Genomic DNA, 12,531 nt, shown 5'->3' with positions numbered 1-12,531 from the left:
TATAAATAATTATCAATACTGCACCGGGATAATTCTTAATTTAAATAAGGTAAATTATTTGGCCGTCGATCCTACAATAGTAAAACGTATACATTTTCCGGATAACAATATAATATAAACCTTAGGCATTATAAACTTAGTGCGTAGGTCGCGTTCAAGTACGGTTCCTTAAAACTACTACGGCCAGCCAGACGGATCGGATTTTCCCGACCAACTTCTTGACGTGGCAGACGAGCGCGAACTCAATGGGCCCGGACATGACGTGAATTTTCGTAGACAGCAAAAAACCGGCCAAGTCCTCGAGATCGGTGTACCGCACCCTGACGACGAACCCGTGTGTATAATACGCCCTGTAGAGTTGGCGCAGCTCCTTCTTGTCGAAAAGCGGCTCCTCGGCCGAGGAAGGGGAGTCCTCGACCTTGTCCAGAGTCTCGCGCAGAATCGAGTCGGCGTGCCGGTTGAAGATCGTCGGCAGCCCGAGCGTCGTCCGCCACTGGGAGAGACTCTGCCTGAGGTTTTCCTCGATTTCCGCCGTCACGTCGGTCTCCGCGTCCTCCCTCGCTGGCGCCAGGTTCAAATCCACGGCCTGGACGCTCCGAGAACCACCGGCTGGAGCGTTGGTGAACAGTAACTGCCAGTCCTTGCTCACCTTCGGGTCGTACCTCATGTTCACGGGTGCCAGCGATTTCTGCGAGTTCTCCCAGATCTGCGTGGAATAACGTATCGATTGGCGAGCTGCGGAACAGCTTGTAATTTATTTCGAAGTGTTCGTACTCAAATAAAAAAAAAAAAAAAACAGCGAAACGCACGTTGTGATGGTTAATGATGCGCGAGACGCTTATGAGCGAGCATCGGTTGTCCTGCAGGTCGTAGTGCTCGCCGTTCTCGGCGTCCCAGAGGGTGGCGTCCGCGTTTTCGGCTATCGTCAGGGCGTAAGAGGCCCACTTTCTCGTCTGCGAGGATCCTGCGCGGGCGTAGTTAAATTTAGAGCCCGATAAAATCGAAATGGCCAACAGCGATAATACCAACCAAGGAGCACGTAAGATTGTAGGCCAAGGGCGGCGAGGAGGGCGGCAAGGAGGGCGGAGCGGCCGTAGTGGTCGACCTTGTTGAGATTGAGGGCCTGCCTGGGCGTAAGGGGCCCGTAGTGCACGGGTAGGGGCGCGAGTAGCATGACGAGGTTGGCCGCGTCATCGGGTCCCTCGACCTCGGCCAGCCTGTACGGCACGACGAGGCAGCGCTGGATGGCCTTGCAGAGCGCGTCCACCGAGCTGGTGTCGATCTCGCGGGTCCCGAGGGTGCCAACCTGCTCGAGCTTCATGAGAACGTAGATGCGCGTGTGCCAGTGGCCCGGGCTCGCCTGGACGTAGCCGAACGAGACGCTCGGACTGTAGAGCGAGGACAGGCCGATCCAGCGCTCGAACTGCTGCAAACTGCCCTGGTCGCTCTCGAGCGGCACTCGCGCCTCCCCGAGCCACTGCAGACCCCAGACCGGGTGCTGGTCGAACAGACGGAGCTGCACGCAGGGCTCGTAGCTACTGTTGGTGTATCATGGATGCGTTATTTATGTATTCCCTCGAAAATTGACCGTGTAGGCGATGAGCGGCTCACCTCATCGGCTTGGAGGTGGGGATCTCGAACTGGAGGGTCTGCTGCCAGACGGGGGCTGGGCCGTCCGAGGTGGTGGTGCAGCGCAGCATGTCGGCCCACTCGACCTCGACGATCGGCTGTACGAGGGCCGATTCCTCCCTGAGCGGGACCTCGACGCCCCGGAGTATCGTCACGGTGAACACCTGCCTGTAACGCCCGGCGTGGTGCGGCTTCGGTATGGCACTGCTCCTCGACGAGGGCCGGAGTGGCCGTCTCTCCTGGAACCAGCTGCGCACCGATATGTCCAGCAGTGAGAACATCTGCTCTGCCACCACCGTGTCCGGCTTCTCGGCCTGCAGCCGCCTCTTTATCTGAAGCGTGTACGTAGTGAAGTTGTATAGAAATGGTATTAAATATTATATTATACGCTACTGCTTGGGACGGCATTTTTTGAACTGTTTTTTTGACCAGAAAAGAAAAAAAAAAAGCAACCAAATTTTCTCATTTATAGCTGGTTCAAGCGCACATCGAAGAAACAAAAAAGAAATAAACAAAAGCAACTAGTTTGTGGGCAGTTACCGCCTCCTGTCGCTCCCCGGGCCGGCTGGGCGGTAGCGCCGTCGCGAGACACAGGGCCGGATCGTGTAGCAAAAAGTACCGGGCCTGCCTGGCGCTCTGGTGCCTGTCTCGCCTGAGTTGCGCCAGCGAGTAGCAGTTCCTCGGGTCGTTGGGGTCACTCGCCGAGGGCGTGTACAGGTACGTGCTGGGCTCCGGTCTCTCGGGATCCGAGCCCATGATGCTCAGCGACACGGTGCACACAACGAGGCCGGAACGCGGCCGGCCGGTGGCATCGCTCATGGAAAAATCAATCTCCATCCGGCGCTGCTTGGCCCGCCTCTCGGGCAACGGCAGCGGCAACAGACCACTCGCAGCCCCACCCTGGCTCTGCACCTGCATGCTAAAGTTGCTCGAGTCCAGGGCGTTCCTCACAAAAAACTTGTGCAGCTTTCGGTTGAACGGCTGGCTCGTCCGGCAGATGACCTTGCCCCGGAACAGCAGCGCCACGCTCGCCACCTGCAACGCCGTGCCCTCCTCGTCCCGGACGACCACGTCCCTCACGGCGATCTCCAGCAGCTTACCGTAAGCTTTCCCAACTGCCACTCCTTCGTCCTCTGACCGAAAGCTGATCTGGCTCTCCAAGGGGTAAGGCTTCACCACCCGGCTCGTCAGCGGATTGTCCGAGATCGAGTAGAACCCGTCCTCGCGGAACGATTGCTTCTCCACGGCGGCGCTTCTCACTCGGCTGGGGCTGTGCGTTATCACCCCGCTGTCGTCGATCCGCCGCTGGAAAAAAGCGCTCCGGTAGCACAGGCTTAGGCTCGGTTTCTTCTCCCGCGACGACGACCTCTCCTGCAGGCCGCTCACAAAGTCCGTCGTTCGCTTGCTCGTCGCCATTGTCGACCAAGGGTCGTTACTTGCTGCCCGACAGCGACCAGCTGCGACTGTCTGACACGTGAAATTTGTTTGCACCGTTTCGCGCCACGACGTTACCGTGGCAACCAAATGATACGTCCACTAATGTTATATACTACTATACCATATGCTACGTACGTCTTCCTTACAACCTTATGCGCGTTTTACTCGCTGCATGTACGACATGAATTTTGACGATGCGTACATCCATCACCACACGGTATGTATAAAAAAATCATCAGAGACAATCGACCTCGGCCTCGAAGTAGCCCAAGTTGTGGTTGAGAAAGCTAATCCTCATGAGGTCCAAGACGTTGGCCTGGCTGGCGAGCAGCTCGGCCCTCCTGTCGAGGTCAAAGCCTCGTTTCCTCGGGAAGGCCCGCTCGGTGCTCACTTGTACGGCCGGCACGGCCAGGTACACCCTGGCAAGGTCGCCGAGCCTCGGGAACAGCCGGGAGTGCCGTCTCCACCACTCGTTGATCCTCGAGTCCATCGGGACGACGTCCTCGCACAGGTAGTGCGCCAGCTCGGCCTCCACCGCCTTCTCTAGGCTCGGCTTCTGCTCGTCCCCCATCCGCGCCAGGTACTGCTCCAGCGGTGAACTCGCCCGCTTCCTCGACCTCGGCACTGGTGTGCCAGTGGTCTCGAGCATCTTGTCCCTGACGATGTCGACGACCGTGGGCCTCTCCTCGTCCGATAGCAGCCTCGTCTTGAACCTCGGGTCCAGCACCATGGCCACTACCATGGACTCGTTGGCGTTCAACGCGCGGCCGAACCTCGAGCACATGGCCCCGCCGAGCCGGTCGGCGAGACAGTCGTCCAACGAGGAAGCGGACCTCACGAGCTCAAAGACGGCCCGCGCCGTCGGTATGTACAGCGACAGGGGCGGGTAGGGCTCGCCGGAGAGCATCTCGGTGGCCTGTCTGAGGGGCGCCAAGGTCCCCACGTAGCGCTCCATCGACTCCCAGTCGGTGTCCGTCAGCTGCAGGTCCGGCGACTCCTGGAGAAAGGCGCGCACGGCACCGCGTAACCTCAACAAGCTGTCGAACATCTCGTGGATCGAGTTCCACGAGGGCACGACCTCGTCCCGTAGGAGGCTGCCGCCGGTGGAGGACCCGGACTTGGACCACAGGGCCGAGAGGAGGCGCTCGCACTTGGTCCTCAGGGCGTTGAACTCGTCGTGGTGGTCGAGGGCGTCGTCGACGGTCAGCTGGAGTAGCCGGGCGAGGCAGGGGACGCGTATCCAGTTGGGGTTGAGCTCCGTGGCCTCGACCACGTTGTGGCCGTTCGCGGTGACTATGTGGACGACGCGGCCGCCGTCGTTCGGGGCCCCGGCGAATCCGTACTTGAGCAGGACGTTCTGGATCAAGTGGAAGAGGTCGTGGGCCGTGTTCCAAGCCCGGGGCAAGCTCTCGAGCTGCAGGAGAAAGTGCCGGGGCTCAAAGTCGGCCGTCCAGTAGTGGGCCGTTATCGACATGTGGTCGCTCACGCTACGGCCCGTCCACCCGTCGATGCTCAAGGCTATCTGCTTCACGCCTTGTTTGTATTATGTACACGCGAGGGAATTAGTATGGACGCGCGGGCCGATGACGAGTCGAGATTACCTTTGGCCAAATCGCTCCTTACGGTCTGTTGGACCTTTTGCTTCACTTGGTCGTACATTCGCGGCAAGATGACCTCGTAGAGGTGCTTTTCGGTGGGGAACTGGTAAAAGGGCTCGGTGACTCGTAGGGCGTCCCTGGCGCGCTTTATTTCCGGGGACGTGATGGGGAAGAGATCGAGCGCCACGGAGAAGGCTATGTTTTTGGTTAATTTCCGATTTTTGGTCCAGATTTCGTTGAACGAAGGAGCGGCGCGGCTTTTCGCTCTCGTCGTGCCTTTGCTCTTGTTCATTTTTACCGGGAATTCGATTTCTTTCGGATTTCACTTAGTTGCGAGGAAAACGAGATCTTCCGTGTGTACTTATTTTTATTTTAAAACTCATGACTATACTTCTAACGTAAATATAATACAGGTAGGTAAAGGGATCTAAAACGTATAGGCTATAAAAAAAACTCTAGTCTACTCATATACACGTCCTGCTGAATGTCACGCGCTAGCTTTTGTTTCGTTTGCGTCAAAATTTCGTAAAAATCGATTTTGGTGTCATGTACCTATACCTGATGTTACAAACAAAACCATTTTAAAAGGTGAAAAAAAATCAGTTTTCGCACAAAATGGTAAAAATGGTAAGTAATAATGGATTATACGCATTCGATTTTGTGATATATATGCCATATATTATATGATACGTATACTGACATAATTTCTTCTTTACCGGCGTCCAAGTCAAAGAGTAAATTTTATTTCTCGGAAGGAGCCCACAGATGGCTAAAAGCGGTTTCTACATGGAATATGCAAAACCAAAGTAAAAAGTGTACCAATTATTAGCAGTTTTTAATATTATTCATTTTTATTCGAACAATTGAATAAAAATTATTTCAAATCGCAAAAAACACAGCTCCCATTTGAGAAAATCCTCGACATCGGCTACCGATAAAAAGCCAAAAGGTTTTTTACTATCCACCAAGAATGTCGATCTTAGGTCTCGGAACAGATGGCAGCAGTCGACTCGTACCAAACGCACACACGGGACGTAAAAACGTGAGATTCGATCAATTTTTACTACACAACTGTGGTAAAAAGACAAAAAAAAAAAAAAAATGCTTGATAAAAATTTAAAGACTCGTGATTTCTTATAGATCAAAAATTCCGTCAAAAGTGCGCAAAGCTCATCGCGATAGCGATCCTGCCGCGAATAGTAATGTCGATCGGTACAAAGATCGGATTCGAGAAAATTGATTTCCAACTTGGTGCGCAAAAAAAGACCTTCAAAATGGGAATGGATCAAAAATCGGATACTCTACGGGCACCGAGTATACAATCACTCGGTGTTGCTCCTAATGCCTGCTCTTATCTCGTGTGTGCATACACCCAACCGTAAACGATCCCCCCGAGCAGGTGGGTCATCAGGTACACTCGCTGGCTCTTGCAGGCTATTTTTTATATAGGCGGAGCCTGACCGGCCGCCTGCTGCACGGATATGTGTATATACCTCTCCTCCTCCTCCTCCTCCTCCTTTTTGTCCTCGCTTCGATGCAATGGCCGACTCTTGGGGCCTTATCCAATGCGTGCATGCACATCATTTCTCCCTCGAAACGCATGTACTTACCCACATGATACCTTAATTTTTCAATCTCTCGCTTGATTTTGACGAATCCAAGTACCGTCACGCGAGGAAGAGCGAAAAAATCGGCAGCCAATGGGCACGTGGGATCGTAAATTTTGTCCTCATGTATATGAGTAAAAGACACAGCGCATAGGGGGCCAACGTTGATGCAGAAGAGCGGCAAACGTGCGAGGGATTTTAAGCATCGGCTTGCTATATATTTCTCCCGATCGCCCGTGCACATTTCTGGGCCCTCGTTCACTCCTCATCGGCGGTACTTTGGCCTACGAGCAAAGAGTATATGTGTACCTATACATATACTTGCTAATACACGAAGCGTGTGCGTGGATACAGCGCACATCGGACGGGCCATAAAAATTTTTTGGAAAAACCTGGCCGACTAGCGAAGACGGGGACGCGCGTGTATATGTGTCTATAATATAGACACTCGGACGAAGGAAGGTCGGCAGAGATTCCCCGTTATACTCTCCGCAATGAAGTGCAAACGTGCTGCTGATGTTTCTTGCCGTCTCTCTGTGCGTTAGTATACGTGCGTCGCTTTCCTTTCTTCCTGCTTCCGATGCACTACTGCTATATATATGTATACACGGAGCGCACTGTTTGCTCCCTATATCTGCCAAGTCCCGTTACCCGATCCTGACGCACCGGCCATATAAACGCGCACCTATAAGGTACACATTTTTTCTCCGCCGCTGTCGGGGCAATAAAATGCGCAAACTTTCCTGATGCAGCCTCTGTCTGTGCGCGTCCATATAATGAGTATATGTATACATCCCCTGCACCGGCTATGCGACTCCAACGTGAGCCACCCCTCGCTTGTTTTCCTCCTGCATCGGCGCCCTTTTGACACACGGGAAGGAGAGAGCATGATTATACCTGGCAGTAAATTTAATATTGTTTAAATGTGGTTTGCCGAGAGTGGCCCCCCCCCCTCCTTATCTCCCCCTCTCGATACTGCCGAAAGAGAAAAAACAACTACACTGCGCTCTCGGTTTTTTGGATTTTTTTTTTCCCTCCCCCCAACTCCATCATGTCCGCATGCGAGAAAGAATATTTGTCAGAAGTTACAATAATATGTTTTTTTTTTTTGGTTAATCGTATCCACACGAGCGCGATAGCAGGAAAGCTTTGGGTTTTTTTTTTTTTTTTTTTTTTTCACTTGCACCTCCGGAGAGCGGGACGTTTTGTCGTCTTACGCCGTCTGCGAGCGATAAGGCGCAAGGGACTGACGCGTGTGGGTGGCAAACAAACGAGCAAACGAGGACTGCGGGATTAACTTTCGTTAATTGCTCTTCGAGCATATGATTTTTCTCTCTCGTGCTCGTTTTTTTTTTTTTTTTTCAATTTATTTTTGTTGTTTTTTTTTTTTTGTTTTTTAATTTTATTTTCGTCTCGACGCGTGTGTGTGTGTGTTTTTTTCGACTCGGCGCGAGTGGATTACACTACAACTTTGCAACGATAATGATATGCTATAGGCACTCGCTCGCGACACAGGTGGTGTAGGAGCAAAAAAAAAAAAAACAAAAAAACGAAAAAAGATACGAACGAACCTCAAAATAACAAGCGAGACGCTTTTCGAACATTTTGCAAGCTCTTATCGTTGTACTTACTTACGTATATATTATATCGACGGTTGGGTAAAAGACAGAGCCAACTCAGATACTTGGTGAAAAAGGAGCCAACTCGAAATTTGGGTTGAAAAAGGAGCCAACTCAGGTTCGGATTGAAGAAGCAGCCAACTCGGGAGTAATTTTTTTTCATCAAGTTTTGTCGTGGTAGCACTGAAATTCACAATATAGGTATACCTAAATAAGCGAACAAAGATTTTCCATTAATCCAATGGTTCAGAAAAATAATTTATGTTATTGTAATAGAGTGTGCTACACTCATTAAATTATGTACTTTACAAGTCTGCTGCGATTAGACGTAATTCTATGATCAGACTATGGACGTAAATCATTTTAAATGTTCTTCAAAAAATTTTTAAATACTTTTTTATTTTCAAACATCGTGTTAAATAAAAAAAACTTGTGTTAACTATACAAATGTTTTTTTTTGTGAACTGTAGCATGAACAGTTATTGTAATCTTTAATTTTTCTCTACTATTAATACACTAAATGTATGTCAATGCGGCACGCTACTTCATAATACTTTCATAAAAACTGTGATATTCTTGTGGGATGACACCACTCTGTCACATATCTCTAAGATTTTTTTTTTATTATTTAATTGAATTTTTGTATTGTATGCTTTGTTAAAATAAAATAAAGGATGACCATGGTATTATTAAATCAGATTTGAGAGGCAAACATAAGAACAGATAAAAAAATAACGTATAAAAAGCACATATTTTAATAAGTGTAGTACGCTCTATTACAATAACATAAATTATTTTTCTGAACCATTGGATTAATGGAAAATCTTTGTTCGCTTATATAGGTATACCTATTGTGAATTTCAGTGCTACCACAACAAAACTTGATGAAAAAAAATTACTCCCGAGTTGGCTGCTTCTTCAACCCGAACCTGAGTTGGCTCCTTTTTCAACCCAAATTTCGAGTTGGCTCCTTTTTCACCAAGTATCTGAGTTGGCTCTGTCTTTTACCCAACCGTCGATATATAATATGTATAAATACGAATGAATTAAAGCGGCGCTGCGGCGTAACGTTTGTTTTTCTTTAATCGAAGGAGCTCGAAATAACATTAGTCGTTCTTCCTCGAGAGGGGAATGCGTGAAAATATCGCTCGATCGAGTTGTACAGAAAATTTGGCAAAAAAAAAAAAAAAAAAAAAAAAAAAAGACACGTAAATTTAAACAGTCAAGAACAAGAGAGGGAGGGAGAGAAAAGACAGGCGTAAGTGCTACAGAGTGACGGCAGAGACAAACGGTAAGAGCGTCATCGTTGTAGGGGACGAGGGAGCTCGAGGCTCGTGAGGGCAAAGGGCTTTTAGCCCACTAATTTTATGTAAAGATATGAGCACAATACGTATACCGTCTCTCTCCACTTATAAGCTCGTGCTATATATTATGGTCCCTCGCTACGTTCTACGTTGGTGGCTGCTTGCTGGGCCCGAGCGTGCCATAACTTCGTGCCTATACGTGTATATCTACTAGCATCGTGTGTCCCGCAGGTGCCATAATCTACTCTCCGGTACGGATTTGCGCACCCCCTATCCTTGCCCCCCCCCCTCTGTACGTGGAAACGTAACTGCACTGCACGAAGCCCATCGGAACGAGCATCAGCCAACTATGCCTTGCTTCAACTTACACTTTGGTATACTGTATAGTGCATACTTATATGTCACCCTCTCCGCATAACTGAACTTTCGAGCCTGTGAACTATAAAACTGAGCATATACTACATATATATACAACAACGTTTTCGAGATAAGGCAGCCCTTGGTAGCTATATAGGTACGGTGAATAACTTTTACTTACCTGCCGGGATCTCAAGAATTTGGATACTTTCGCTTCGCGTGTATACATATATATATAGTTCGACGTGCACCCTTTGAAAAATGAAAAGGGTGACGTATATAAGGCACTTCTTTCTCTCTCGCGTAAGTGCAGTATACTATCCCTGGCTCCCACGGCTGCACGTAACGCGGCCTGTATATGTATGTACAGACGTTCTTATGCGAGGCGGCGTATAAAAGCTTAGCTGCACACACGCACATTATCCGTACTTCATTTGGTACTGCATATATATATATATATATATATATATATATATATACACCTACGTACAATGTGATGCGAGCACGTACATACATACATATAGGCCGAGAGTAATTCCTCTCCAAAGCCAGCATTTACATCCTATAGGATGTATATATATGCAGTGCAGCGAGTGAGCTTGTGCGCGCCTTTGGCGAGCCTTCGTTTTATTGGAGTCGTAAACAGTGAAGAAATAATAAAAATAGAGAACAACATTTTTACAAGTCGATCATTAAAGCCGGCTCGGCTCACAGGGATATATATATATACATACATCACGTATCCTCATCCGTACGCCAATTAGGTATAGCGTTGTTTCGTTTCCCTTGCCCTGCTGCTACTTTTTTTTTTTTTTTTTCGTTTTTTTTTTCCTCTCTCACTCCCTATATATTATATATATATCTTAGTATCAAGACGGAGAGCTGCATCGTGATGCCTCTTCTGCACGATACGGCGAAGCTCGCGTGTTCCTCCTCCCCTGGTCGCTTTCTTTTTCCTCCTCCTCCTCGACCACCGCCCCCAGGACACGTTGTACGTGCACGTTATGCATGTATATCTACAGCTCGGGGGCCTCTCTTTTTTTTTTCTGTTCCTATGCGTTTGTATACACAGGCCGCCGGAAAAGTTTCGTGCAACTTTTTTTATATATTATATACATACCGTCCGAGCCGAGCTGTAAACCGATTAGGTGTATACCTTTTTTTTAATGAACGCAGCGGCCATGCGAGAGTCGGCGCCCTGTGACGCGGTCGATCGAAGGGCGCACAAGCTGACACTTGGGTGCCTTTTTTTTACCCCTTTTTGATCAAACGCGCAGCTTTTCTCGGAATATACGTGTAATAGGTATATTACGCATTACTATCAGATCCAGACCTCATACATATAGGATTGGATAATGAGTATATATATTATATACAATAATTATCTCGTCCGACCTTTAAGTGTGCGCTCGCCCGCGACCGACCCACCCCCGGTTACCCAACCGCGACGAGCATCGTTTCAAAGTTATTATTTAGTCTCTCGTCGCGTGTATTATTTATTGACGTGATGTACACCTCTGTTGGTTATACATGTATACATACGATGCATCGCGGGCTTTGTTTGCTCGTATCAACGGAGCAATAAAAGATTATTATTGTGTACGTGTTTTCGCGAACTGCACGGGTGGGGCGGAGCTTAGCCGGGTACATTTTTCTTTTCTTTTTAGATGAAACTGGTATATCCGTCCGTTTGGTCAAAATTGACCATTTTTGACACGTGATAAATATAAACCAAAAAGCAAAGCGAGTTGTCTGTTTCGTGGCACTTTTTACAGTTCGGTTTTCTTTCAAAAAAAACAATTCACAGTTGCACCCACCATTGGCATCAATCGCATAAACGCCGTGCGATGGCGCTTAGACCCCAAAGTGCGGCTATCCCCAACCCCCGGAAAAAGGGTACACCCAAACTCACCTCATCTCGCCTCCAAATGACGCAGAGATAATCAAGTGGCCCATGATAATTGAACGCTCTTTGTCCGAGTCTTCAGCTCTGGCTTCATTTTTACAGTCTACAATAAATTACACGAGTTCACTTCCTCCCCGTGATGTTATATACCTACACGTATAAGCCCTTCCCGCTGTTCCTTCCTATCGCTGCACCAACGGTTCTTCCCCCCAATAAAGCTTTTCCAAAACTCTTACCCACACCTATACATTCTATACCTACGGAGGTACAACATATCTTGTACCTATTACGTGTATATACTTACAAAACGTCTCGTTACTCCTGCCCCCCCCCTCGCTGCCTCCGTGCCGCCTTGTTCTTTTGTCGTGACATTTGGCGGCAATCAATTAAATTGGTACATCGTAAAAAAATTAGCCCCTCTCTCTCCGAGAGGATCACCGTCGCTTGTTTGATTGCAGCGCGGATTTATTTTCAATACAAGCAACAGAAGCAGTCCGTAAACTCTTTATTGAGGGGCAATATTACCCCCGCAGTGCTATACTTGAACCATATTTATAGAGTATATTATATGGGTATATACCTATATACACACGTATACGGCCGGGTCCTCTATGTATCCTTCACCTATGCGCTTTTCTTATATCATTGTGCGTCCCCTAAACGCTACTTTATGAACTCTTGTACGTGTAAATTAATTTTTTTTTCTTCCGTACGCGAGCATCATCCCTGTATATTATTTGCCATGTCCTGGGAATAAAAATGGTTTTTTGGGATAGAAGTTTTAGAAAAAAAAAAAAAAAAAAAAAAAAAAAAAAAAAAAAAAAAAAAAGAAACAGGAAGACGAGAGAAAGGGGGGAAGAGTATAGGCGCAGAGGACGTTATTATTTATGCACGCTCGCAAGATACGGTAAGCTATTTACGACACCGAGGGCCCAACTGCGATGAGTAATATACGGCAAGGGACGGGATGCGCGGGCGTGCATGCGTGCGGTACGTGATCGCTCGGGAGGCGAGAAAAACGTGCAGGTATAAGTTTAAATAATATACATACACATATAATATAATGTACCTGGG

General features: G+C 48.4%; 2 protein-coding genes across 2 annotated transcripts; both read right to left on the bottom strand.

Moving 5' to 3' along the window:
- Positions 1–154: 154 nt before the first annotated feature.
- Positions 155–3,045, bottom strand: LOC106641577 (coiled-coil and C2 domain-containing protein 2A). The gene is made up of 5 exons (XM_089596264.1): positions 2,170–3,045; positions 1,612–1,955; positions 1,030–1,535; positions 810–964; positions 155–706 (listed from the first exon to the last, which is right to left on the bottom strand). Exons 1-5 carry the CDS (start codon positions 3,043–3,045, stop codon positions 155–157), a joined length of 2,433 nt encoding a protein of 810 aa, XP_089452390.1.
- A 256-nt stretch (positions 3,046–3,301) lies between these two features.
- On the bottom strand, positions 3,302–4,956 carry LOC106641576 (zinc finger BED domain-containing protein 4-like). The gene is made up of 2 exons (XM_014356044.2): positions 4,668–4,956; positions 3,302–4,599 (listed from the first exon to the last, which is right to left on the bottom strand). Exons 1-2 carry the CDS (start codon positions 4,954–4,956, stop codon positions 3,302–3,304), a joined length of 1,587 nt encoding a protein of 528 aa, XP_014211530.2.
- Between the last annotated feature and the right edge of the window lie 7,575 nt (positions 4,957–12,531).

This window comes from Copidosoma floridanum, unplaced genomic scaffold (genome assembly GCF_036245765.1).
Source record: "Copidosoma floridanum isolate Cflo_tuat_1 unplaced genomic scaffold, Cflo_Japanese_pri ptg000030l, whole genome shotgun sequence".
NCBI lineage: Eukaryota > Metazoa > Arthropoda > Insecta > Hymenoptera > Encyrtidae > Copidosoma > Copidosoma floridanum.
Note: the sequence above shows the minus strand (reverse complement) of the source record. Positions and strands in the feature narration are given on the sequence as shown.

Bases quoted from the DNA above. Each gene is read 5' to 3' on its own strand.
- LOC106641576 (XM_014356044.2), bottom strand. From the start codon at position 4,956: ATGAACAAGAGCAAAGGCACGACGAGAGCGAAAAGCCGCGCCGCTCCT. The intron at 4,600-4,667 runs GTAATCTCGACT...AATACAAACAAG, and splicing joins AAGGAGCGATTTGGCCAAAG to GCGTGAAGCAGATAGCCTTG.
- LOC106641577 (XM_089596264.1), bottom strand. From the start codon at position 3,045: ATGGCGACGAGCAAGCGAACGACGGACTTTGTGAGCGGCCTGCAGGAG. The intron at 1,956-2,169 runs GTAACTGCCCAC...CTTCAGATAAAG, and splicing joins CCGGGGAGCGACAGGAGGCG to AGGCGGCTGCAGGCCGAGAA. The intron at 707-809 runs GTGCGTTTCGCT...TATTCCACGCAG, and splicing joins GCATCATTAACCATCACAAC to ATCTGGGAGAACTCGCAGAA.